The sequence below is a fragment of the Labeo rohita genome, chromosome 11 (assembly GCF_022985175.1).
Source record: "Labeo rohita strain BAU-BD-2019 chromosome 11, IGBB_LRoh.1.0, whole genome shotgun sequence".
NCBI lineage: Eukaryota > Metazoa > Chordata > Actinopteri > Cypriniformes > Cyprinidae > Labeo > Labeo rohita.
The window spans coordinates 22,817,521-22,845,107 of NC_066879.1; the positions used below are offsets into that span (position 1 = coordinate 22,817,521).

At 33.5% G+C, this 27,587-nt stretch overlaps 1 protein-coding gene and 1 long non-coding RNA gene across 3 annotated transcripts in view; one reads left to right on the plus strand and one right to left on the minus strand.

The window, feature by feature from the left end:
* Positions 1-27,587, plus strand: part of igsf21a (immunoglobin superfamily, member 21a) — a 290,573-nt gene that overhangs the window by 156,262 nt on the left and 106,724 nt on the right. For both annotated transcript variants that reach the window (XM_051122271.1, XM_051122272.1), the window contains exon 3: positions 18,522-18,643. In XM_051122271.1, coding sequence (XP_050978228.1) covers positions 18,522-18,643 — 122 coding nt within the window. The remainder of the gene's footprint in view (positions 1-18,521; positions 18,644-27,587) is intronic.
* On the minus strand, positions 13,190-15,342 carry LOC127172841 (uncharacterized). Its single transcript, XR_007828685.1, has 3 exons — positions 14,752-15,342; positions 14,562-14,629; positions 13,190-13,690 (listed from the first exon to the last, which is right to left on the minus strand). It is a non-coding gene; the product is annotated as an uncharacterized LOC127172841 (long non-coding RNA).

Genomic DNA, 27,587 nt, shown 5'->3' on the forward strand with positions numbered 1-27,587 from the left:
TTATAAGAGATGTCATTACCTTCTTATATGTACAACAATGACTGTCAACTAGTGAAATGATATTTGAACCGAGACATCAGAGCTTGTGTCAAAGGGCATGCCAGATGAAGCCTCGATTCGAGGCTTGTTAACGTAGAAATCCCTTTCGTAAAAGCCTCACTTTCTGTCCAGTCATGTGCGCGATTCACTTTGCGTGTCCTAATGTTCGACCCCCAGATCTGACTTTGCGAGTACATTTTCATTGGGACCTATTTAATAATTACATTATATTTAATAATTACATTATTAAATACCCAGTCATACAAGTAATATGAATAATACAAATTATTTCAGGCAAATTAAATATGTCATATATATATGCAATTAATATATGTGTACGTTATTCTTCTATTACATCATATTGATATTCGTACTGACATTTAATGGCACTATATTCAATAGGTAAATTAATTTATCAGAGTCAGAAATTCAACAAACAAACACACATACGGTTAGGTTTTTATTTGTGCATATAACCGATCTATGGAAATTGTGGCGAATGCTTATTCCGACGAAGCTTTAGTCTTTTGGCTGCTTTATTTTTTACTAACCACCAGATCGCGCTGTTTTCGACACTCTCGAAGCTTTGAATCTTTTCCCGAAACAGTCAGAGGAAAGTCTCGGTGCTTTACGAGGCTTCATTTGCCCGTTTACTTTGAACCGGAAGATGCTCCCACTTTTGACGCAAGGCCTCATGGGGCGTAGGAAACTTGTGGATAGAAATATTGCAAAGAACATTTAATTTATCAACATCATCCCTGACTAGCCTAGCCTAGTGTGAGTTTATAATAATAATAATCGTCAAAGGCATCAGCAACAGGCGATATCTCTGACTATCGTCGATACACCATACTATCGTTTATCGGCACAATCCTAATAGATACTTTATAGAATTAGGCTTTTTTGCCAAAGATTGTGATGCTGAAGCTGATGCTCACATGAGTTTCCAGCAGGGCAACCATCCCAAAGTGTAGCTACATTCAATTCTAGGCGTAGAATGTTCTTGAGTGGCCTGTTCAGTCTCTAGATTTAAATCTCATTAAAAATATTCAGTGGGATTTGAATAAAGCAGTGGCAACATAAAAACCAAAGATTATCAGTGATCTGGAAGCTTTTTCAAGCGAGGAATAATTCCAGTAGAGACGTGACAGAAGCATGTGGTATACTCACTAAATTAAGTAGTTTAATCCATTTGTATTCTAGTTTTAAACAATAAAGTAGGTCACACCAGTGACATATGAAATCATGAGATAGATGAGAAAATCTGATAACTGAAAAGAGACAGTGGACTTAACATGGGCCTTTTTTCATAGATCTTTAGGAAATAGGAAGAAGGAAGTCAAGTGATGGCATCAGTGTGATTTTTATTTCAAAGCAAACGATTTTTGTTAAAAGATAACACCAGTAACAACTCCAAGGGACCACTACTTTTATTATATATTTTATAATATTTGTTCATGGTTTAGTTTTTTCATGCCATTTACATCATATATTTGGTAGTTATGAATACATTATTGTATTTTAAATGGTAGAAAACCTGGTTTTGACCTCAGAATAAAATTTGGGATCAGTATGATTTTTAATGGTTTTTAAAGATGTTTCTTATGCTCATCAAGGATGCATTTATTTGATCAAAAATACAGAAAAAAACTGTAATATTGCAAAATGTTATTACAATATAAAAAATGCTTTTTATTTTAATTTACTTTAAAATATTATTTATTTATTATTAAAATATTATTTTCATGAGCTGTTATTCCAGTCTTAGGTGTCACATGATCCTTCAGAAATCATTGTAATATACTGATTTATTATCAATTTTGAAAACAGTTGTGCTGCTTAATATTTTATATTTTTTGGAACCTGTAATACTTTTTTCAAGATTCTTTGATCAATAAAAAGTGAAAAAGAACAGCATTTATTTAAAATAGACAGGTTTTCTAACACTATTGTTTAAAAGTTTTATTCTTTCTTTTTTTATAAGAAATTAATAATTTTATTCACCAAGGATGTGTTAAATTAAAAAAAGTGATAGCATAGATTTACATTGTTAGAAAAGATTTCGATTTTGAATAAATGCTGTTCTTTTTAACTTGTTATTCATCAAATGATCCTGAAAAGAAGAAACACACATTCCCAAAAAAATGTGGCAGTGCAACTGTTTACAACATTGATAATTCTAATAATAAATCAGCATATTAGAATGATTTCTGAAGGATCATGTGACACTTAAGCTGATGAAAATTCTGCTGTGCATCACAGGAATAAATTATATTATTAAGTATATTAAAATAAAAACTGTTATTTATATTGTAAAAACATTACTGTTTTTTTTCAGTATTTTTGATCAAATAAAAGCAGCCTTGATGAGCATAAGAGACTTCTTTTCAAAAACATTATAAGTCTTACTGATCCCAAACTTTTGAGCAGCAGTATATACACACACACACACACACACACACAGTATAATATCTTATTGATATAATGCATTGCTATTAAAATAAAAGGCTAAAAGAAAATAACAACAAGAAATATATAAAAATGTCATTACTTCAGATACACAGTATCACTCTAAGTGGCATGTCCAAACAAGCAAAAAGTTCTGGGAAGAAAAGAAAAAAACTTTTCTGAGGCATTTTTGCAATTACTTTTCACTAGCTGGTCACAAAGTCACTTTAAGTGGCTGAAAGCTGTCTTTCTTTCAAAAAAGTGCCATTTGGGTTGATATTTTGTCATCTAATGCATTGACATTCATACATTTTTAAGCATGGCTTAAGCGTCTGAATACTTTTTGTGGCCACTGTCTGGCCTTTGGCTTGACCTTGTGAAACCGGAGCGTTTCAGATGTTCTCATCTGTCCTGATTTGGGCTCAACCGGAGCTGGAACATGTCTGGCAGCATGAGTTTTAATCCCAGAGTTCCAATCTGCCAGAGGATGCCTCATCCAATCACTGCTCTGTCCTCCCTGGTGGTCTTGGAATGGAAATGAGTGACAGCATGCCTAGAGCATGTGACACTCACATCGGGGCAGAGGAATATTTATCACCCCAATAGCTACCCTGTTTTTTTTTTTTTTTTTTTTTCATGCATACACATTGGTTCCTCATTATAGTTTTGGATTTTACCTTATCAGGCAGATATCAAGCTATAAGGTGACTTGTTTGACAAGTGTTAACAAGGTGAGCTCCCTGAATAGATTTAGAAATATATGCAATGTGTACTTTTGACTGCTTATGTGCCTCATTACTGAAGTTTTATTTGTTATGACACACAAAATGCGCAGAGCCTGTCACAAATATTCTTATGCAAGACACGCACATGACAGCGCTGCACCTTGAAGACACGGTTTATATAATGGCACCTATCAGCTGCCTGTGTTTAACTGGATAACCCGTCCCGTGGCTTCTGCGAAAAGCCCTGCAGAGAGGCAGATCCCTTTCAGTGTCATAGCCGGGAGGGAGGAGACATCTGACATGTGCAGCGTGAAATTCATTCAGCACGCCTCTCACTGTACTCGGCGCAGCGGGGACCTCGGCTCACCACGGGTTCCCAGGTGAGCAGGTAGAGCAGTTTAAGCTCACAGCTGCGTCCTGTGGAGACGTAGCGGAAATATCATAGGGACCTACTGGAGAAACACCGGAGGCTGTGATTTAGTTACAGTTATTACGGCGCGCCGTTGAATTAGATTTTTTGTGTTGTTTAGAATGAAAAGCCCCTGGTGTTGAGGAAACGGCCACACTTCCAGTGGTACAGCGGCCCTGCTTTGTGTTCCTTTCACAGCGGCCATTGTTCCCTTTGTGGAAGCACAATATTAAACCAATTGCCATGCAGATGAGCTGTTCTATAACACTCCGATCAGCACAATGCGCCGATCACGTCTTTTTTGTTAGCATTTCAACAATGCTTCAGCTCATACTAAGAACTGCAATAAATCTTATTAAACCCGACTTCCAGCCTGCAAAGTTTAACAGGAACCTACAAAGATGCTCTAGTAAAACATCAGGCTTTAATGAGTCGGCCTCTGTAGATTTACATTTACACAAATGTTAATTTAACATGCTAATTAGCTGTAATTAATAATAAATTAACTCCTCGCTTGATGTTTTTCAGCAGTACATGGTGTGGTGTACCAATACCTAAAAAATAACACAGATGGCTTTATTGAATTTTAACATATATAAATAATGGAAGAAATATTTAGTTCACTTTATGATATTTTTGGGGCGTTTAAAAAATCTATTTTAGATTTTTATATTATCAGTGTAATCAATATTCTGTTTATTAAAGCCAAGTATGAATCTCATCTCAATAACTAAACGCAGTAACGATTTAAATAAACATATTTTATTTGTGAATGTCCAGCTATTCTTTTAAATAGCTAATTTGAACTATTTTGGAATTTTTTGGGATCATCAAAGCATCGTAAATATTGGTCACAGACACAGATATTAACTTTAAACGCCCCTGATATATATACAGTTGAAGTCAAAAGTTTAAATACAACTCGTGGAATCTGCAAAATGTTAAATATTTTACCAAAATAAGAGGGATCATACAAAATGCATGTTATTTTTTATTTAGTACTTACCTGAATAAGATATTTCACAAAAAAAGCATTTACATTTAGTCCACAAGGTAAAATAATAGTTGAATTTTTAAAAATGATGCGGTTCAAAAGTTTACATACACTCAATTTTTTAAAAACTGTGTTGTTACCTGAATGATCCACAGCTGTTTTTTTTCAGTGATAGTTGTTCATGAGTCCCTTGTATATCCTGAGTTAAACTGCCCACTGTTCTTCAGAAAAATCCTTTAGGTCCCACAAATTCTGTGGTTTTTAATATCTTAATTTTTAAATATCTTATTCAGGTCAGTACGAAATAAAAAATAACATGCATTTTGTGTGATCCCTCTTATTTGGGGAAAATAATTAACATTTTGCAGATTCTGCAAAGTGTAAGTAAACTGTATATCCTTGGAAGCACATGGCTTGTTAGAGCCATGTTCCACCAGTTGGGCTGTAATGCTCATTCAGTTTACACAACTCTTGTTAGCGGTAGTACTACATAGTCTGGTCACCATTCACTAGATGAAAGCAGGTTTATGGCAAATAGAAGTTGTTTACAAAAGCTTTCTTACCCAGGCTAAGACAGCATGTTTTGCAGGGGTTTGTATACTTTGCACACAAGACCAGATTGACTGCTGGCTGAACAATATTTGAAGAACATACAAAGGAAGAGGCAGGAGTGTGCCTGCAAATATTATATAGGGACTGCACACCCCATATGGCTTTGTTTATTTGGACTGCTAAACCACAATCTATATCCGTAGTCACTACCTTAAATCTTTAAAAGACACAAGTTGAGAGCGAGATTATTGATGTGTACTTTGAGTCGACAAATAGTTGTCTGTCAAGTCATCGACATACTATGATGTAAGTATGTGCAATGTGGGTTATTATTTTGCTGTCAAATCGCTAATATTAGGCCTGTCAACCTTTCTCAGGTTATGAAATAATGGCTTAGAATAGGGGTGGTCGTAGAGCGAGACAAAACTCCTGTAAAGTGATGAGCGGAGGAGGGAATAGAAGAAAAAAAATAACGAAGCCAAAGAGTTTGTGACCACATTTTTGAACGGATGACAGCTGTGGGTGTATCCTAAAATGCCAAACAGTTTGGGGGGGGTAAAATGCAGTCTATTTTCTATATTGTTCGAAAGTAAGGGGTCTGTTGGAAAAGAAGTCTCTTATGCACGTTAAGGCTGTATTTATTTGATTAAAAATACAGTAAAATATAAAAATCATATTTAAAATGACAGTTTTTAATATATTGTTTTATAGTTTATTAAAATGATTTATTCTTGTGATGGCAAATCTGAATTTTCAGAATCAGAATCTTTTTTTATTGCCAAGTATGCTTGCGCATACTAGGAATTTGTTTTAGTGTCATTAGCTTCCAGTACACAGAGACAGCAACAACATACAGACAATAAACATAAGATAAAAATAAAATACACATATGTAAATATAAATAGACAAAAAAATAGAAAAATAAATTGAGAAATAAATATATAAGTGGTATGTGCAGTTGTGCTATAGAATAAAATAGAACAGAACAGAATATAATAGGATAGGATAGAAAGAGGTAGAGATGCAGGGATGTGCTAGGATGGGGGTGGTAACTAATAAATAAAAGTTATTGCACAATGGGGGGAACATTTAACTGTTCATGAGGAGAATTGCCTGGGGGAAAAAAACTGTTCTTGTGCCTGGCTGTCCTGGTGTTTGGGGCTCTGTAGCGCCGGCCAGATGGTAAAAGTTCAAAGACATGATGACTTGGATGTGAGGGATCCAGAGTGATTTTCTGAGTTCTTTTCCTCACTCTGGATGAATACAGTTCTTGGATGGTGGGCAGGGGAGCACCAATAATCCTCTCGGCAGTCCGAACTATTCTCTGTAATCGTCTGATGTCTGATGACTCTATGATGACTCAGACTCATGATTTTCAGCATCCGTTTCTGTGGTCTTTGGTGACACATGATCTTTTAGAAATCATTCTAATATGAAAACAGTGCTACCATAATGCATTTTTTTTTCTTTCAGGATTTTTGGTGAATAAAGTATTCAAAGGTGAACTATTGTTTTTTTTGGTAACATTATAATTTTCTCACTAGCACTTTTGATAAGTTTACATTTGTTTAATTTAGTTTAGTGCTGTCAAATCAATTAATCGTGATTAATCGCATCCAAAATAAAAATTTGTGTTTACGTAACATATGTGTGTCATATATATATATATATATATATATGTATATATACATATATATATATATATTTTTATATGTAATATAGAAATATATGTAATATATATTTATTTTATGTATAATATAAATCATAAATATATATATATATGAATACATATATACTTGTAAATATAGAAAAATCCTTCAGGTCTCACAGATTATTTGGTTTTTCAAAGAAAACCTCTATTGTTCAGGACAAACAACTCATAAACAACTATCACTAAAAAAAGTATTAAGAATCAAGTGTGTGTAAACTTTTGAACAGGGTCATTTTTATAAATTTAACTATTATTTTTTTGGTGTACTATATGTAAACATATTTTATGTGAAATATCTTATTCAGGTCAGTATTACAAGAAAAATAACATTTTCATACAAAAATAGCATTTTGTATGATCCCTGTTATTTTGGTCAAATAATTAACATTTTTACAGATTCTGTAAGGTGTATGTAAACTTTTGACTTTAACTGTAAATATGCACATGCACATATATTATGTAAACACAAATTTTTATTTTGGATGCGATTAATTGTGATTAATCGATTTGACAGCACTAATTTATTTATTTATTAGACTTACGTCTGCTCAGTTTTTCTCCTTGGAGAAGCCAAAGTAAACTCGCGTCTATACGTTATGTTGAAATGTATGCGAAGGCTGCTACTACCTAAAGCCTCATTTTCAGCGAGACTGCGGTGATCTAAGGTCATGATAGGATTAAGTCATTGAGTGTCTACGTTAGTGTGTATGTGTGTTTCCTCAGGCTGCAGAATGTGATTCAGGAGTCTTCTATAAATAACCACAGCTCAGTTAGGCCCGAGGGAAGGTGTGCCACTCTGCTGAATTGAGCTGAGTGAAGGTAGGGAGAAGGCCAGGGCCTCCATGTGGAACGGCAGCAGACGGCATGCATTGTTTACACTCTGTAGGGATCCTCAGCCTTACCCGCTTGTACCCTTGTAGGTTGCACCCTTCTCCAACCCCTCTTGATCCTGTTTCCCTGCTCACACATGTTTGTCGTAGAATTAATCTGAATAGATTTCTGCTTTCTGAGGCTGGTTAGAGCATAAAAAAAATATATTTTAGGGGGCCTATGATTTCTGTGATGCAGAATATCACCATTTGAAAGGATTGTCCACCCAAAAAAGAAAATTTTGTCATCTATTACTTGTTCCAAACCTGTATGAGTTTCCTTCTTGTGTTGAACATAAAATAAGATATTTTGAAGAATGCTGGTAATGAAACAGTTGATGGTTTCTGACTTCATATACTACTAGTATTAGTATAGTATTTCTTTCCCTACTATGAAAGTCAGTGGGGACTAACAACTGTTTGGTTCTTTAAAATTTGTTTAAATTGTGTTCAACATAAGATAGAAACTTATACAGGTTTGGAACGATATGAGGGTAAGTAAATGATGACAAAATTTTCATTATTGGGTGAACTATTCCTTTCACTTGATAAGTCATATTGTCATATATCATATAAACACATATAGATCTTAACAGAAATATATTACTATTGTACATTAGAATAAAGGTAGTGATGATAATAGTACGTTATTAAAACTATATTTTTTAAGGAATATCAAAAATGTTAATTTCTTCTATGTTTTTATTATAACAGTAAACCTGTGGCAATTTGTTTGTTAAAAATAAAATTAATTATTACATTTTCATTTGATAACATTTTAAAAAATAATTAAATTGCTTATTTGATTTTATTTGATTACTGCTGTCTTTGATAATAATCTTATATTAAATCATAAATGCAGAAAATTAAAACAGACGAGACAGAATTTCTGAAAACATTTCATAGGTCGTAGGGCCCTATTATTGTAAAAATTGTATGAATTAAACATTGTATGAATTAGACATGCTTTTAAAATGATTAAAATTAAGATGTAATTTATTTAACAGAATTTGTAAAATAAATAAATAAATAAATAAATTAAATAAATATAAAAAATAAAAACTTTTAGCTAATTGTTGTGAAATTGTGCATGTTTCATTAGTTCAATTAATTAAACATGCATTTTTGATGACTAAATTTTAATTTAACCATTAAAACAGAATCCAGAAAAATGTAAAAAATAAATAAATAAATAAATAAATAAATAAATAATAATAATAATAATTTTGTTAATTTGTTAATAAGAATTCCTGCAAACATTTCATAGGTCGTAGGGCCCTATTATTGTAAAAATTGTCATGAATTAAACTGATTAGACATGCTTTTAAAATAATTAAGATTAAATTATAATTTATTTAACAGAATTTGTTTAAAAAAAAAAAAAGAAAAAGAAAGAAAAAATTAAAACCTTAAAAAAAAAAAAAAAACTTTTAGCAAATTGTTGTTCAATTGTGCAAGTTTCATTTGTTCAATTAATTAAACATGCATTTTTGATTACAAAAGTTTAAGTTAACCAAAAAAATGTAAACTAAAGAGAAGGAATCAAGAAAAAAAAAAAAAATGAAATTAAAAAATGTAAAAAAAAAAACAAAAAAAATAATTAAAAAAAAACAAAAAACTGAATTCCTGAAAGCACTTCATAGGTCGTAGGGCCTATTATTGTAAAAAAAAATTGTCATGAATAAAACATGCTTTTAAAATTTGTAGAAAAGAATTTGTAAAAATAAATACATAAATAAATAATAATAATAATAATAATAATAATAATAATAATAATAATAATAAAAATAAATTAATTAATTAATAAATAAATGATTAAAATGGATTAAATAGGGTCCTAATAAGGAAGACAAAACAAAGTAGCAAATTGTTGTTAAATTGTGCAAGTTTCATTAGTTCAATTAATTAGACATGCGTTTTTGATGGCTAAAATTTAATTTTACCATTAAAACAAATTCAAGAAAAATTAAAACTGAATAAAAATTAAAACAGGGATTTGTGATACAATAAAGCAAATATCATAGGCCCCTATGAGCATGTATCCAATGTATCCCACTGTGAGATTTTGTTTGTGGGTACACAGACAGACCTAGAAGGCGGGGATTGTTCTCGCCCACCCAGATTCTCATCCTCCTCTCCAGATGGTATACAGCCACTGTTGTACTTCCGTGTCTTGGCGGTAATGTGTGGAACAGATTCAATAAACTACTCAGAGCTGGATGTACGTATCCCCCATGTGGCCTTTTTCCACAATAAAAGCACATTTATCTGGTTTCCTGTTGTCTGCCTGTCTCTTTCCACATTCTCATCACAGAGGTAGTCGTCAAGACAACAGGGTAGACAGTCATCCATGATGGATGTCCTTTCGCATGGGAGTTCAGGTCCATTTTGATTAAGAGGTGAATTCATTAGGTCCACATGTATGAGCACGCCATGGAGACGAGCCAGCTAAATGTCCTTCGTTTCCTTCATGAACACAGCCATACGCATGCTTGTCTTCAACAGTGCTTTTCTCATATGGGGAAAAAATTTTAGGTTTTTGATTCATTTTTAAATAAATGGCCTAAAAGAAGTTAGCAGCGCAGAGGGTAAAGCGTAAGGTCTTTTTGATGCGATCGCCAAATATTTTTTCTTCCTTTCCAAAGCTCATATCACATCGATAACTGCCACTATTTGCAAAAAGTGTTATAAATAGCAGAAAATCCAGTGTAAATAGCATCTAATTGCTATTTACACTTAGTGCAAATAGCCGCTGCCATATATTAACATAAATGACAATACATGTAGCTAACAAAATGTATAGCTGTATTAGGAAAATGCATTTTTAATACTAATTTAATACTAATATTTTGTAGCTTTTAATAGCTATTTATATTTATTAGTGTGGATATACCGACATCGAACTTTGGAAAACTTTTAGAAAAAATGTAAAGTAATTTTAAGTTTTTAAGTTGGATCATTTTTATATATTTTTACAATGCATTGCATAATTTATTGCATACAACGTATTTAAAATATAATTTAAAGTTATGGCTGAACATAAAAAGACCACAGGGAACTCTGAACAAAATGTATATTAGAAAAAATGCATTTTTAATATTAAATAAATATATTCACAATATTCAGTATTCAGAAAGGAGTACAAAAATGTTGTTAAAAATGTAATATAATATAATTATATTATATATTACATTTTAACAAATTTCTACTCGTTTCTGAAATTATTTAAAGATTATGATTTTATATATATATATATATATATATATTTATATTTATTTATATTTATATATATATATATATATTCATAATCTTCAAAATAATAATTTCAGAAAAGAGTAGAAAATTGTTTTTTTTAATTCATATAATGTTCTGAAATAAAACACTACTTTACTTTATAGCTTTTAATAGCTCTAATAATAAATGTACCTACATCAAACATTCAGAAAACGTTTGGTAAAAAAGTTAATAAAAAAAATGTTTTCAAATTGGATAATTGTATATTTTTACAATGCAATGCAAATTTACTGCATACTACTTATTTCCGACATATTTATGACTGAATAGAAAAAGACCACAGGAAATTCTGAACAAAATGCATTTTTAATGCTAAATAATCATATATTCACAATATTCAAAATAACAATTTCAGAAAATAATAAAAAATGCTGTTTTTTTAATCATATAATGTTCTGAAATAAAGCACTAGTTTATTTTATAGCTTTTAATAGCCATTTATATTTATTAGCTTTGTAATAGCTATTTTATGTTTACTAGTGTGTATATACGTATATCAAACAGTAGGACAACTTTTTGAAAAAAAAAGTGAAGTAATTTTTAAAAAATGTGTTTTTTATTTTAGATAATGGAATATATTTACAATGCAATGCATATTTTATTGCATACAACTTATTTCAAATATTTTTTAAAGTTATGACTAAACCGAAAAAGAGCAGGAAACTGTTATCTGAAAGGGTCTTGAGGTGTTCTATCAAACATCTATATAAGATGAGAATTCCCATCATGCTTATTCATTTATTTTTCTCCCATTTATTCGATTCTGTTGAACAGTGGCACCTTTTGTTCCCCACCATGCTCTTGATGTTCTCATTACTGTCCTCTTCTCTTGTCATGATGACAAAGTGGTGACAGTGTCTGTTTTTTCCGAAAGGCCCATTTCGCATTTCTATTTATCAGAGAGAGTGTCAGAACCTTTATTCTGCCTCTCCCACTCATCATGTGCTCGCTGTTTTTAGCATACGCTCGCTGCTTATCGAATGTTTTCATACGTGCTTGAATAAACACAAGCGCCCTCTCATTTTGTGAATGCACGTAAACAGAGCAAACCCTTCACCTTGCATTTCTCCACAATTATGGATTTTTTATTTTTCTTCAAAGTCTCCATTAAGGGTAAAAAGAAGTTTCAAGCACATACAGTATGTTCGATTTTCTTCGTTTTTTCTTCTGCGCTGCTTTAATGCAGTTCATTGTGATGTATGAAACAAGATACAGATGATTTCACCTTATGGTTGTACATTGAAGGGCAAAATGCAGTTTTCCATAAATCTTGTATATGGTAGCTGCATTAAATTCTGAGAAAAACAGGTGGATCCATCTCAGGCTGTCTATAACAATGCGTGAGTCAAGAGCTGAATCCACCGAAGGAATCTGTATTCAGCTACTAGGAACACTTTACGTTTTGTAAGACATGTCAGACAGAAACGATGCTGCGTTTCACCTTTTAAAGCATTTTTAAAGCATTATTGGAGTCAACTACAAAAGCAACTAGGATCAACCTGAGGGGAAAACACAACTATCAAACACAGGTTTGCTTTTAGTGACCAACCTTTCAATGTCACCACTTCCCTGTAAACCCGTAGCGGGACCCGTAGCAGCCGCATCCTTGCGTGCTTACAAGACAGCCAGATGGTCAGAGCGATCGTCGTGCTCAAAGTGCAATGCTGAAGCATTCCGTGGATGGTTTTTAAGTGGTGTCATTTAAAATTGCCTCGGGTTGTCAAAATGAGCATTTTGCTGACTTGTTTCTCAGACGTGCTTGTTTACTGAGACGTAGAGATATATTCATCATACGTCAGAGTTATCATATTTCTGCCCTAAAAGAAAAGAATGTCCTTAAAATGGTGGATACGGTTATACTCTAAACCCGGATAAGTTGAATTTACTTAAAAAATTGGAGGAAACTGGTTGCCCTAAAAAATTTAAGTAATGTAAAGTTTATTTAACGTAAAATGTTTTGTAATATGAATTACAAAGATCATTTCATTTAACTTAAAACGTTTTGTAACATCATTTCATTTGCAATTATTATAACTATTATATTTAAGTCAAATATACTAATTTCCAAGTTAAATCTATATCAAATGTTTTATTTTTCCAATTTGTTAACCTAGAAAATTAAGAAAAAAGCAAACAAATAAAGGAACATTAATGCAATTTTCCCTTTTATTTTAAATCAATTCAATTACAAATATTCAATTGAAAACACAACAAAACCATTTTTTCATATCCTGAAAACATTTCCCCATAAAACATGGGAGAAAAAAAAAAGTTCAAAAAGATACTAGTTCAACAAATTAACTTATCGTTAAGCACACAAACAAGTTTTCCTCAGAATCGCAACAAACAGCATCAAAACGATATGTTTTTTCCACACTCTGAGTTCACACTATTGGCAATACTGAATTTTAGGTGTCAGCTCACCTTTTCCCGACAAAAAATATAAAATACTTTTCATACACTTAGGATAGTCCAGGTGTAGGCAGGGAAATCAGTCTGAAAACAATGGACATAGAAGGCCTGAGATTGGTCAGTTCATCCATTACCAAGCTTTCTTCCAAGATGATTCCCACTCTAGATGAGGTGAGCTGTGAACTTTCTTGATCAACGCTGAGGATTCTTACTGAAGTTTGTCTTGTCAGCTGCCTCCTAACAGAGGAAGAAACAGAACGACAAATACATTATCAAGTCAGTTAGACAATGCTGTTGTTAAATACTCAAAGTCATATGCTGCCTTCACACCATGTCATAATTACTTTAATTCTGAGAGGACAACATTGTGATGTTCAGCTTGTGAGCTGTTCATGTCAATAGACTGGGAATTGCGCTTTTCTATGGCAACACTATCAATGTCTAAATTAATCTGGAGCAGTCAGATACAGTGGTTAGGTGGTACAGCTCTCAGAAAATTTCCAGTTTACAGATGTAATTAGACTTTAGGGTTTACGTTTAATTGTACATCTACAGAATATTTAAAGTAAAATCCACATACAAACACTACTGGAAAGCTTGTAAACAACAGGAACAACAGGACAGACTCACACCATCATCATTATGAATAATCTTCTGACACACACTGTGCTAGTCAAAGTGATCATCCTCAGAACAGGTCTCAGTTAACCCACGACATACAGTTGATCTTGAACTTTGGTGTGAAGGTGGCATAAATGTGAACAAGGAAATTGTTTTGTTCTTGAATAATTTCCATGTTTGAACAAAGAGACAGGGCTTCACAGACAGGGCTTAGCTTAAGCCAGGACTAGGCCTTAGTTAAATTAAGATACTTAAATAGCTTTTATAAAAACACCTTAAAAGCTTTACTGGTGTGCATCTTGAGAAAAGAAAAATGGCACTGACATATTTTAAAATATGTCATTACAAGGTATTTTCAGTAAAGACTCCTTGTCATGTTATTAAACGTTATTTTATTCTGAGACTGGCCTTAAGCCTTGTCTGTGAAACCAGGAGGAAAATGTGTAAATAGCAGTGCTCTCTTATCAGTTATTAGGATCATACTTACACTTTCAAAGCATCTCTTCCATTTCTTCTTTCTTCCAAAACAAGATAGTCGTTAAGAGGACTCTGAACCTAGATAGAACAGAAGTATATTCATCCGCCTTTGTATTTATACCGCTAATTAACGAAAACTTACGCTTTCAAACAATAGCCATGTCTAAATTAAACGTGGTACATTAACGTACTGCACTCACCATATTAGCTCCACCTTTGTCGCTCCTCGGCTGGAATCGCGGCTACTGTATGAGTAAAACTAAATTTACGCTCCTCACAAACAACAGCTCCTCGAGTGAAAAAGAAATCATTGAAAGAAAAAGGCAAAAAATGTTAGTCGAACTCGCCAGTCAGGGGTTCAAGCGCAGGCGAGTAAGAACACTAGCTATCAACGGATGAGAAATGTCCCGTCGTTTAGACGAACAACAACTTTTGCCGATCACAAAGAGTTTCTCGAGGGACGTGATAAAAGATAAATGGCGGAAAACAATGCCAATAGAACTATCTAAATCTAAATTTCCACATTCATCCACAGCTTAAATTCATACACAATCACAGTGACAAAATGGCGCTGTTACTCGCAGCACCGGTGGAGGAGGCGTGGTCAGGAGATAAATTTCATAATACGAGTTAATTTAACTTAAGTTTATTCACAGGTTCAAATATGTCTACAAATTAGTAGAATCTACTTATATTTTATAAGCAATGCAGTAAAACTTAAATATTGTGTTCAATTGTAATTAAATGGTTTAATTAGATACAAAATCCGGGCTTATAAGGTTATATAGACCAATTTGGAGTAGACGTCACAGATACGTCACTTGCAGATGCGAGCGCATTGTGATGGCAGAAAAACACTAGTAACAAGTGGAGGGAAATGGGTAAAATACGTTGTGCCTTTGAATGTCAGAATCAGAATGCAAATCATTTTTATAGAATACTGTCATCAAAGATGCCATTTCAAGCTAAACGCAGAGTTTAAACGCACAGACTATGGACAAAACCTTCTATTATTATTCTGCTCTTAAAGCATACATTTGATTTAAACAATTTCACTACATAATATTCACATATGCAGTTCATAGGGGACACTGTAGTAGCCCTACAGTTACAGCATGTAAAACTGTTTAAACCTATAACATTTTACATAGCATTTACCTGTTTTATCTCACAATAAAAAAAATGTTCAGCTTTATTTAACTCAACAATAGCAAGTTTGTCAAAAAAAAAAAAAAAAGCTTTATAATATAGGCCCCGCTCACAAAAATGGTCATTACTGTTTACAAACACTGAAATAGGTCTGTATAAATACATGTATATATGTGTGTGTGTGTGTGTGTGTGTACTTGTTCTTGCTACATTGAGGGGACCACACAAGGATAGTAAAACCTGAAATTTCTGCGGTCCCCACAATGTACAAAAAAAGGATTAAAAATAGTAAATGATGTTTATCTGAAAGTGTAACGATGCAAACATGTTTTCTGTAAGGGGTAGGTTAAGGGTTAGGGGATAGACAATATCGTTTGGTCAGTATAAAAACTATAGAAGTCTATGGACAGTCCCCACAATTCACCAAAACAAACGTGTGTGTGTGTATTTGGTATAATTTTTTTTTAAACCAAAAAGGCCAAAAATGATCATATATATCAATTTCAATTTCAAAGCCAAAAAAAGTAAATATATATCAAAATAAATTTTTCTGATTTATACATGCATTTTGAATATTTTATATAGAGAGAAAATTGAATAAATTATTATATATGTTAGGGCTGGCAAACAATTAATCACTGATTAATCGCATACACAATAAAAGTTTGAGTTTGCCTTATATATGTTTGTGTACTGTTTGTGTACTGTGTGTAATTATTATGTATATATAAATACACACAAATTAATGTATATATTTAAGAGAAATATGTTGTTTATGTACAATTTTTTTTTTTTTTTATATATAATATAATTCTATAAAAATTATAATACATATACTTGTAAGTATTTCTTAAATATGTACAATAATGTGCTTGTATTTATATATAAATAATAATTTATTAATAATTGATTTTGTATTTGGTTAATCACAATTTTTCACCGTTTGCCAAATAAATATATATATATATATATAAATAATATAAATTTTTATACCTTTTTTTAAATATTTTTAAAATATATTTATATAGTGTGAATATATTGCCATAATTACTTTTCCTGTTCCTCCAGAAAAAAAATAAAAGCAATACAACATTTTTACACAATTTCTGGTACATTAATATGTATAAACAAAGCCAAAATATATCAAAATCCATTTTTCTGATTTATACAATTGAATAATTTATATATATATATATATACCTTTTTATTAGTATTTGACAATATATTTATATAGTGTGAATATATTGCCATCATTTCTTTTCCTGTACCTCATATGGTGTTTTTGTGCTGTATTTTAAAATCAAAATATGCATTTCAGCCAGAAATAAAACATTTTTACACATTTTCTGGTACATTAATATGTATAAACACATCCATTTTTCTAATTTATACATGGAATTGGTAAATTATAAATTATATATATATAATATATATATTATATGTTTTTATACCAATATTACTTTAAAAAATGATATAAATATTAGAAATATATTTAAAAAGTGTGAATATATTACCATCATTTCATCATAGTGTTTTTATGTTGTATTTTAAAATCAAAATATGCATTTCAGCTAGCAGAATAAATTTTTATGCATTTTCTGGTACACCAATATGTATAAACATGCACACTGTATCTGCTTTATGTGAAATAAAGTTGCAACTCTGAGATACAGAAGCGGAAACAGACTTCCAAATGTAGAGAGATGGAAGAGCTAGAAAATATTCTTAACCCAGACAGTTTCACATTTAAAAGGCCACTTGCTCCAGGTGTATTAAAATATATCAGCTCGTGTTGAAATTGCTCTGGAACAGCTCTCTGTTATTATGCGTTTTCAGATATGCATTATTGTATACGCTTGAATTGTTTATCCCCCGTATTCATTTTGCCCATAATTCCTTTCTAAAGAGAATTTAAGCAATTACGAATCATTGTGTGTTGTAGTGGCTGCAGGCATTTAGAGTGAATCTCTAGAGGACTAGAGGTTATTGTGGCCATCCTCCGCTCATTTGTGAGGGCAGTGTGAATTGTTTGTTCAAATCAAACCAATTTAACATTGTCCTCGTGGCGCTGTTGTTCCCCCACACAGAGGAAAACCAATCGCAAATTCACCTAGGACTGATTTACAGCGCCGGGGGAGCAGATTAAGAGGCTGTAGATAGCATCTCAAGTGTTCGCCGAAAGAAAGACACCTGTCCCGCCAACAATTCCACAGCTTCAAAAGCAGGCATTAACACTTCTATTAAAATCTGTCACCCCTCGTTCTCCTTCTTCTCTCTGTGCTCTGAAGAGAAATCGCAGTCATTCAAATGCTAAGCGACTTTCTCTCCCCTGTGGATATTAGTGCAAAAAGAGCCGCGCTCCATCATTTGCCAGGAACGTCAGGGAGGGGAAAAAGACGCCAAATGAGCCAATGGTGCTGCGAATATCCCTCACCTCTGCAATATCTCTTCACATTCCATTACCTTTCCTGTGCCGCAGACCAACAAAATGCAGCAAAAACGTCAGTCATCATTAGATCGCTGCCTTATAGTGCACTAAATTCCTAATGCCACATATGTAAGTGTCTCGCTGATTTCATCATGCTCGGCAGGTTTCCGAGGGCTCGTTTAAATTCATCTCTTCACAAGCTCTTAAATAATATACCAATAATAACTCTAAACGGATCAATGGGATCATTTTAAAGTGTGAGCACTAACTTTGCCTGTGGGCATCGAGCTCTTGTACTGTCTCGTCTCATTATTTATGTATAGGGGTCTACGAAATATCCACTTCATTATAAGACACATCTTTTATGAATCTTTTATTATTGTTTCTCAACAGGTTACTGACGGTGGCACTATTAAGCAGAAGATTTTTACGTACGATGCTATGTTCAATACCAATTACTCCCATATGGAGGATTACCGGAGACGGGAGGACCTGGTGTATCAGTCGACGGTCCGGTAAGAGACGTTATTGGATTGTCACAAAATAGAATTTTGATTTGATTTGATCACTGAAAATGGCAAACATTTCTAGATTGATTTCATTTTTCTTTTGGTTTTCTGCATTACTATAAAATAGATAAAATATCTCTTTTAGTTCTTCCCAAATTCCATTTTAGTTATTTCTGTTTTATTTATTTATTTATTTTTCTGGATTCCATTTTTTTCGTTTAAATTTTTTGTGGACCCTGTTTTAATTGTTAAATTAAAAAATATATATGAATCAAAAAGCATGTGTAATTCACTGAAATCGTGAATCTTAACACATGAACACAATTTAACAGCAGTTTATTAAAAGTTTAACAAAAATTACACTTTTAAGGCCCTATGAAATACTTTTGTTGTTGTTTTTTCCTCTCAAATTCAGTTTTATTTTTGCCAAATTCTGTGTTTTACAAATACATTTTAAAGGTTACGTTACATTTTAATAATCAAAAGCATCTCTAATTGTAAAAGCATCATTTTTCAAAACAAAACAAAACATATATATATATATATATATATATATATATATATACACACACACACACACACACACACACACACACACACACACATACATACATACATATAATTTATTTATTTATATTTGGTTTTTTTTTTCTTATTTATTTATTTATTTATTTTCCCAAAAATACTGTGTTGTGTATTCACATTTTTCTGGTAAATATCCCTTAAAAATAATGTTTCAATAAGAATTTTATTAGTAGTAGTAGTTCTATCATAACATTAAGTAATATATTTCTGTCACAATTTCTTCAAGTTAAAACTAATTTTTATTTTGATGGGTTGCTGTGAAGATTCTTCTGTGTGTATATGATATGACGTTCATCTACTCATATATTGAGACGACAAAGGCTGAAAACAGTGCAAGCGTCACGCGTGCTTCAGTGTGTGTGTAGTTAACGAAACTGCACATCTGCGTAATTCACTCACAGAGACAAGCAGAATGCGGGATTCATATTTGAATAGTATTTTTGCAGGTTAATATTCACAGGCACTGGCCTACTTTTTAATTATTCATCCAAATTTTGGCAAATTCCATGACAATTATACAGTAAATTCAATTTTTATGACTGGATTCTGCAATTCTGCTCACAATTATAGGGTCCTGTATTATGAGAAAAGCCTTGGATTTCTTATGGGTGCATCAGAAGGGCATTTTTGATTGATGCCTTTCACAGTTTTTTCATTCTTACGTCATGAGCATTGCTTTTTTTGGACCTTGTCTTGGGAGAATTAAATCAATGTTTTACACCCAGTTCCGCACATAAATGTAATTTTTTAACAGTTGACCAGTCAGATAAATATGGGGCAGGATTAGAATCTCAGGTGTATTGAGTTGTTCATTAGCATATATGGTAATAAACCTTATGTTTAATTCTGTTGTACTCCATCTAATGGTTCTGCATCCTGTGTGTTCTGTCCCCTTAAGTAAAATATGACCTGATTAAAAAACTTTGCCTAGCTCTTAGCAATACTTTCCGGTATTTTCACCCACAGAGCCCCAAGCCAGGCTTTTCTTTTGGGCCCTCCGTTGCAGTTTTTCTGCTCCCCATTCAGGAAGCGTCATCTTTAGCCTTCCCTATCCGAACATCTGCTTTAGTGTTTCACAGGCCCGCTGAGGAACAGACGTGTTTCCCAAGTCATCCCTGATACCTGAGGCTCAGCTTGAGGCAGAAAAGCAAAAGCAAGCCCCAGAAATACTTTCTCATATCTGCTCCTCACCAAAACATACAAGTTTCTTGTGAAAACCAAAAGCTGGTACAAACTATTAGAAGAAGAGCTGAGAAAGGAAGGTTTTGGTTACTAATTCAACCTGCTGCAAGACTGTTTACACTGCAGATGTGTGCACATGTGCGTCAAGTCATGCAGAGTTTATTAGGTAACAGGCTACAATACCTCCATGCTTTGCTTGGAAAGTGGGCCAGTGTATGCTGTGTACACACGCACAGAAACAAACACTCCTACCCAGCAGGAAGTAAATTGACTGTCACACCATAAGCAGCAGTAGGGATCACCTGTATTGACCTCGCAGTCTCACATAATGCTCGGGAAGGAAGATGGCAACTGCAGGGACCATCAAACTCCATGTGCAGTCGCCTAACTTTAAATGCACACACGCATAGTTTCACACTGGAAAGAAAAAAAATCATCCTAAATAGTGTTTTCAAATAAAAAACATCTACTAAAATAGTTATAGTTCAGATGCACTTACTATATTCTCACAGTGTAATGTGAAAATGCAAGTCAACTTTATGGCCCAGCTAGGTGTACAGTCAGATGGATAGATGTACAAATGGATAGATGGACAGACAGGTGGACAGACTGGATGGGTGGATGGATTGCTAAATGGACGGGTAAGTTGACATATAGACAGATAGAAAGAGACAGACACACAGAAAGTGGCAGATAGATACATAGAGGGATGCATAGATAGATTCCTAGTAGGGGTGTAATGATACATGTATTTGTACCGAACCGTCTCGGTTCGATGCAATATGCATGCATTAAAATGTAATGTAATGTGATGCATTCAAATGCTAAACTATTATTTATGATGTAAATTACAGACTTTGTACTTCAGTCGTGTTCTAACGGTGACACAATGAGGCGGGCACGCTGATGTTTGGTTCACTATGTTTTATTTTGATAAAGTACCAACTGCGCTGTCAAGTTAGCAATGCTAGAAGCCTGGAACTGATATGTTTTTGTTTGTGTGCGCCAGCGCGATTACATAAACTTTCCTTATACCAACAAAATCAGCTTAAACAAAACACATACAGAATGTCGCTTTCTGCCATTTGAGGTTTTTTCTGTCACAAAACTGAACTGAAATTCAGCAAATATAGGCTACGTTACATGTCACACAGTTTTTTCCCCTTGTCTATCAGTTAACTAAATTATATATTTTTCAAGTATTTATTCCTTGTACGTATATATGTACTGCAGATTTTATAGCCTATATATGACATTAATTTGATATGATATAAAGTATTTTCACATGTAGGTGGAAAAAATTGTAATTTGTACAACTGTCTGTTTAAAATAAATGAAAAGAAACTTAGCATAGTAGATTTGTTTTATTTTTTCTGTTGTACCGAAATCGTATCGAACCGTGACCCTCAAACCGAGGTACGTACCGAACCGTGACATCTGTGTACCGTTACACCCCTAATGCCTAGAGGAAAAAATAGACAGAGAGATACACAGGTAGGTAAACAGATTGACAGACAGGTTGACAGATAAATAATCAGACAAGGACTGATGGATAAATTAATGGATAGATGAGTGGGTGGATGGAGATATAGATGGAGAGATAGGTAGACAGAAAGACTGATAGATAGATAGACAGACAGACAGACAGACAGATAGATAGATAGATAGATTCATAGATAGATAGATAGATATATAGATAGATAGATAGATAGATAGACTGATGCATAGATGGATGCCTAGATGGAAATATAGACAGAGATAGGTGGGTAAATGGACAAATAAATAGATGGATGCACAGATTAATTTATAGACCGTGAATAAGGTACGTAAACAGACAGGTTAACATAGACAGGTTGACAGATAAATAGATAAATAGACAGACAAGGACTGATGGATTGATAGACAGATAAATAGATAAGTGGGTGGGTGGATGGATAGATAAATATTTAGACTGACAGACAGACAAGTAATTTGATAGACAGGCAGACAGACAGACAGACAGACAAGCAGGTAATTTGACAGACAGCAAAGAAACACAGGTAATTTGACAGACAGACAGACAGACAGGTAATTTGACAGACAGACAAACAGACAGGTAATTTGACAGACAGACAGGTAATTTGACAGACAGGTAATTTGATAGACAGACAGATAGGTAATTTGACAGACGCACAGACAGACAGGTAATCTGACAGACAGACTGACAGGTAATTTGACAGACAGACAGACAGATAATTTGATAGACAGACAGATAGGTAATTTGACAGACAGACACAGGTAATTTGACAGACAGACAGACAGGTAATTTGACAGACACACAGGCAGACAGGTAATTTGGCAGACAGACAGCTAATTTGACAGACAGACACACAGGTAATTTGACAGACAGACAGACAGGTAATTTGACAGACACACAGGCAGACAGGTAATTTGGCAGACAGACAGCTAATTTGACAGACAGACACACAGGTAATTTGACAGACAGACAGACAGACAGACAGACAGGTAATTTGACAGACACACAGACAGACAGATAATTTGACTGACAGACAGACGGACAGACAGACAGGTAGTTTGACAGACACACAGACAGACAGAAATGGCGGGTGGACAGATAGATGGATGCTTAGATGGAAATATAAACAGAGAGATAGGTAAACAGACAGATAAATAGATGGATGCATAGACAAATGTATAGACAGGGAGGTGGGTAAACAGATTGACAGGTTAAGAGACAGACATAGACAGGTTAACAGATAAATAGACAGACAAGGACTGATGGATGGATAGATGGTTATATGGATAAACAGACGAATGGGTGGATGGGAAGATGGATAGATAGATAGATAGATAGATAGATAGATAGATAGATAGATAGATAGATAGATAGTTAGATAGATAGAATACTGACAAAAATACTAATTTAAAAAAAACATTTGCTGCACAGACACTTCCATGACACACAAACATACACACTTCACAAATCCTTTCCCCTGTAGCCTCCGACACGGCATTCTGTGTGAGATCCGGAGTGCCCAGACAGGATATTTCACAGGTATTATCTCTCATTTTCATTCCAGAGTGGCAAGGAGCCACACCAGTAGGCTTTGCCACTCTAATTCAGTTCTCAGCTTTTCGCCTGTAAATAAAATGCGCTAGTAAGGATCTTTCTAGAATCGAAAACAGAGAGATAGACATGTCTGCCTTAAGCTGGGCCATAGAAGTTTACTTGTTTTCACATTACTGCTTCATCTGCCTGCATGCTGCTCAGAAGTATGCATCTCGTGTCTTGGAGTACTGGAGAATAATAAAAAATCTTTTGTTTTTCCAGTCCCATCACAGTCTTACATGACAGTTTGAATTCCCCGACAACTCGACACCACACAAGGTGTCAAATGAGACATTATAACAGCGCAAATTGAAATTCTGTGTCTTTTCTAAACTTTCCCCTCACAACCCCCCATAAGGAGGCTACGTTGCTGAAGGTGTTTGAAAAATTAATTCCGTTCAATTTTAATATTTAATGTAAGTCATAATGTTAGATTTCTTCTTGTTCTTCACTAGCTTCTCCTTGTCTCAAAGCTGCCAGTGTATTAAGATGGAAAGTTTGAGCTGTCAATCCAATCTCAAACAGATCCACAGGACCCTCCCCTTGCACTCCGACCTGGCCCTTTTCTCTCATTACCATGGACACCTCAATTTTCTACCTGTTCCTATGAGACCCAACTGCTCTTGGCAAAACATTCGGCTTTATACTCCGAAACAAAAGCACTTACGCCCACTGGGCCCTCCAGGGCCCTTCAGGAGAAGCCCGTTCTTCAATAAAAGCCCCTGATTATCACGCACATCTATCAGATTTTTTTCATGACTCTTCACCGAAACGCGACAACAGCGTTAAAAGAGAGAGATGAAATATGCCGTGTGTCACTGAAGCATGTGATGTCTCTTTTTAGTCTGGAAGTGAGGACACTGTGTAGTGGAGCAGCACTGACTGTTATATACCTTGTCAAGAAGGTGAGCAAGACGACTTGTGTTCATGCCAGTTGAACTGATTTATGACCGTTTCATTTTCAAATATGGGATTTGGATGAGACCGTGCAATGTACAAATGTTACATTTTCTCTAATGCCTTTAAAGTGAGGCATGTGCATCAGTAGTACATTTTATATAAACCTGCCAATTTTGTTTTCTAAATTTATATTTAGAAACAACATCCAGCCAAGTTATTTGATTATCGTCAGCATTGGCAAGGACTATATTTACATCCATGAACTTACAATCCTGTTATTGTACATCTTCATTTTTATCTAAGATGTTTTTTACGTTTGTATTTTTTTATTTTATTTATTTATTTATGTAATTTTTTTTATTAATTTGTATTAGCATTTTTTTTTTTTGTTTTGCTTTTTGTTGTGTTTATCTTGTAGGCCCTATGAAAGTTTGCAGAAACACCCTAGTGCCATTTAAATTGTTAATTATATATATATATATAGATATAGATAGATATAGATAGATAGATAGATAGATAGATAGATAGATTTATAGATAGATATAGTATGCAATTATATTATATAAAGGCCCCAAGTGGCATTTTAATTAAGATTGTATGTGTCTTGTTTTGTTTTGTTTTGTTTTGCTTTGTTTTTATTGTTTTGTTTTGCTTTACTTTGCTTTGTTTTTTTTTTTTTGTTTTTGTTATTTTTTGTTTTTTGTTTTTTGTCTTGTTTTTTGTTCTGTTCATCTTATATTTAAATTGTAACTTGCATTAAATTTGTTTTGTTTTATAAAATGTTTTGTTTTGTTTTGTTTTTTTTTTTTTGCAGTCCCTAAAAAAAAATAAGCAGAGGCCCCTAGATGCATTTTGATTTTTTTTTTGTTTTGTTTTGTTTTGCCATTAAAATAAACAAGTAAATAAATAAATAGTTTTTTTTTTTTATTTTGGCTTTATAATTCAGTTAGATTTTATTATTATTATTTTATTTGTGTGTGTGTGTGTGTATGTATGTATGTATGTATGTATGTATGTATGTATGTATATATATATATACTATATATTTTTTTGTGAAATGTTTTGTTTTAGTGCCATTTTAATTAAGATTGTATGTGTCTTGTTTTGTTTTGTTTTGCTTTGTTTTTATTGTTTTGTTTTGTTCATCTTATAGGCCCTGTGAATGTTTGCAGAAACACCCTAGTGGCATTTAAATTGTAAATTGCATTAAATTTGTTTTGTTTTACAAAATGTTTTGTTTTGTTTTGCAGCCCCTCTAACAATAAGCAGAGGCCCCTAGATGCATTTTAATTTAGATTTTGTTTGTTTGTTTGTTTTGACACTTAAGTACAAGTAAGTAAATAAATAAAAACATTTTGTTTTGTTTTGTTTTATTTTATTTTGGCTTTATAATTGTTACATTTTATTATTATTATTAGTATTTTATTTTTTAAATTAATCTTGAGCCCTCTAGTTTGCCCCCAGTGGCATATTTAATTGTTAAAATGTTGCTTTTATTGGTTTTGTTTATCCTGTACGCCAGTGGTCACCAACATTTTTAAGCCCAAGATCCCTGACCTCTATCTATTGAAGCATTGATTGAAAAAGACAGCCCAGATTGTATTTCCAATCTGAGGACTTCTGTTTAGTATTTTAATTAGCGGTGCACTGATCTGGATTTTTCAACTTATCTCATTTTATTTTATTATTTTTTAAGCAAGTATATTTATTTATTTGCTCTAGGCAAACTAGCCTTAAAAATTCTCTGTAGCCATTTGAAATTAGAAGAAACTACTGTATTTTAATCACGATCCAAGCAAAGATGCTACACACGTTGCATGAGCAGTTTTTTTAAATTGAACAAAAACAGCAAATGGGCTGAATGAGAACACAAATTCACTCTCTGACAGCAGGTGGCGCTTATGGAACAGCAGCGAAACAGCATTTCCTTGGTTACCGTTGTAAACAAATCAGTGCTTATAAATACTAATTAATACGGAGGTAAGAGGAGAAGAATACGCCATTGCCATCAAAACTTTTCTAAAAACAGTCAGTTCCCCTCAGTGATTCATTCATATAAACCCCTCACCCCTAATTCAATATTTATATTTTCTGCCTATATTTTGACCACCATGAACAGTGAACTTGCTCTGCCTGCTACAGTATTTTCTCCTTGTTGCGTCCATCTTCAGCATCTCTGGCCTCTGTTATCATCCTGTTTACAGACTCAGACGTGGTGTGTTTTCTTTATCACTGTCCCAGTAGCTTTCAAAAATAACAGAAAAATAAGTACACAAAATACAAAGATTGAAGTAATGTAATGTTTTTGTACTTATTTTTGTTATTTTCGGGAGCTACTGGGACAGTGATAAAGATCTGGCGATCGATGGGTTGGTGACCACTGCTGCAGGCCCTTTGAGACCCGAGTGGCGTTTTAATTGTAAAAATGATGTTTTTGTTGTTGTTTGTTTGTTTTGCAGCCTCTTTAAAAGTTTGAAAAGGCCTTTAGTAGCTATATAATTCAGTCAGTTTTTTTTATTTTACATTTTATGATTCATCTTGCAGCCCCCTTGAGAGTTTGCAGAAGTCAGCCATTAAAAAAAGCCCATATTGGTCGACCATTTATGAAACACAAATAATTAGTAAATCGTTCACAAATCTATTCATGCATAAATTGGCACACTAAACGGAATCGGTCAGTGAGATGTTTTTAAGTGACGTTCAAGGCCCTATGAGTGAATGTACAAATGAAAGATGGCCTCAGCTGACCTATGTGTTTGATGACTCATGAAAACATGAGCTATTGCGAATATTCCAACACCATAAATTCAGCCTCAGATGTATTCTAACATCATACGCCCACAACGCCAATAAGAACAGGCCTCAGCTGAGAAATTCATGGCACATTTCTGTAATTACAGAATGTTATATTCCTGGCAGCGAGCGCTCTGTCCCTCTCAGCACACACACACTCACACACTGCGGAGTGGCAGGACCTGGCTAGGCAAATCCCTTCTTGCCTCGGTGTGATTTAGTGCTAATCGGCTTTTTATTACTCTCTGATTAACAATCCATCTACATTTTTAGAGCACAGTGAGAAAGAGAGAACACAGAGAGGGTGAGAGTGAGAAAGAAGCTGGAGTTTCAGTCCCATTGAGGTTATTTTGAAGAACTGAATACCAGAGCGAGCCAGAC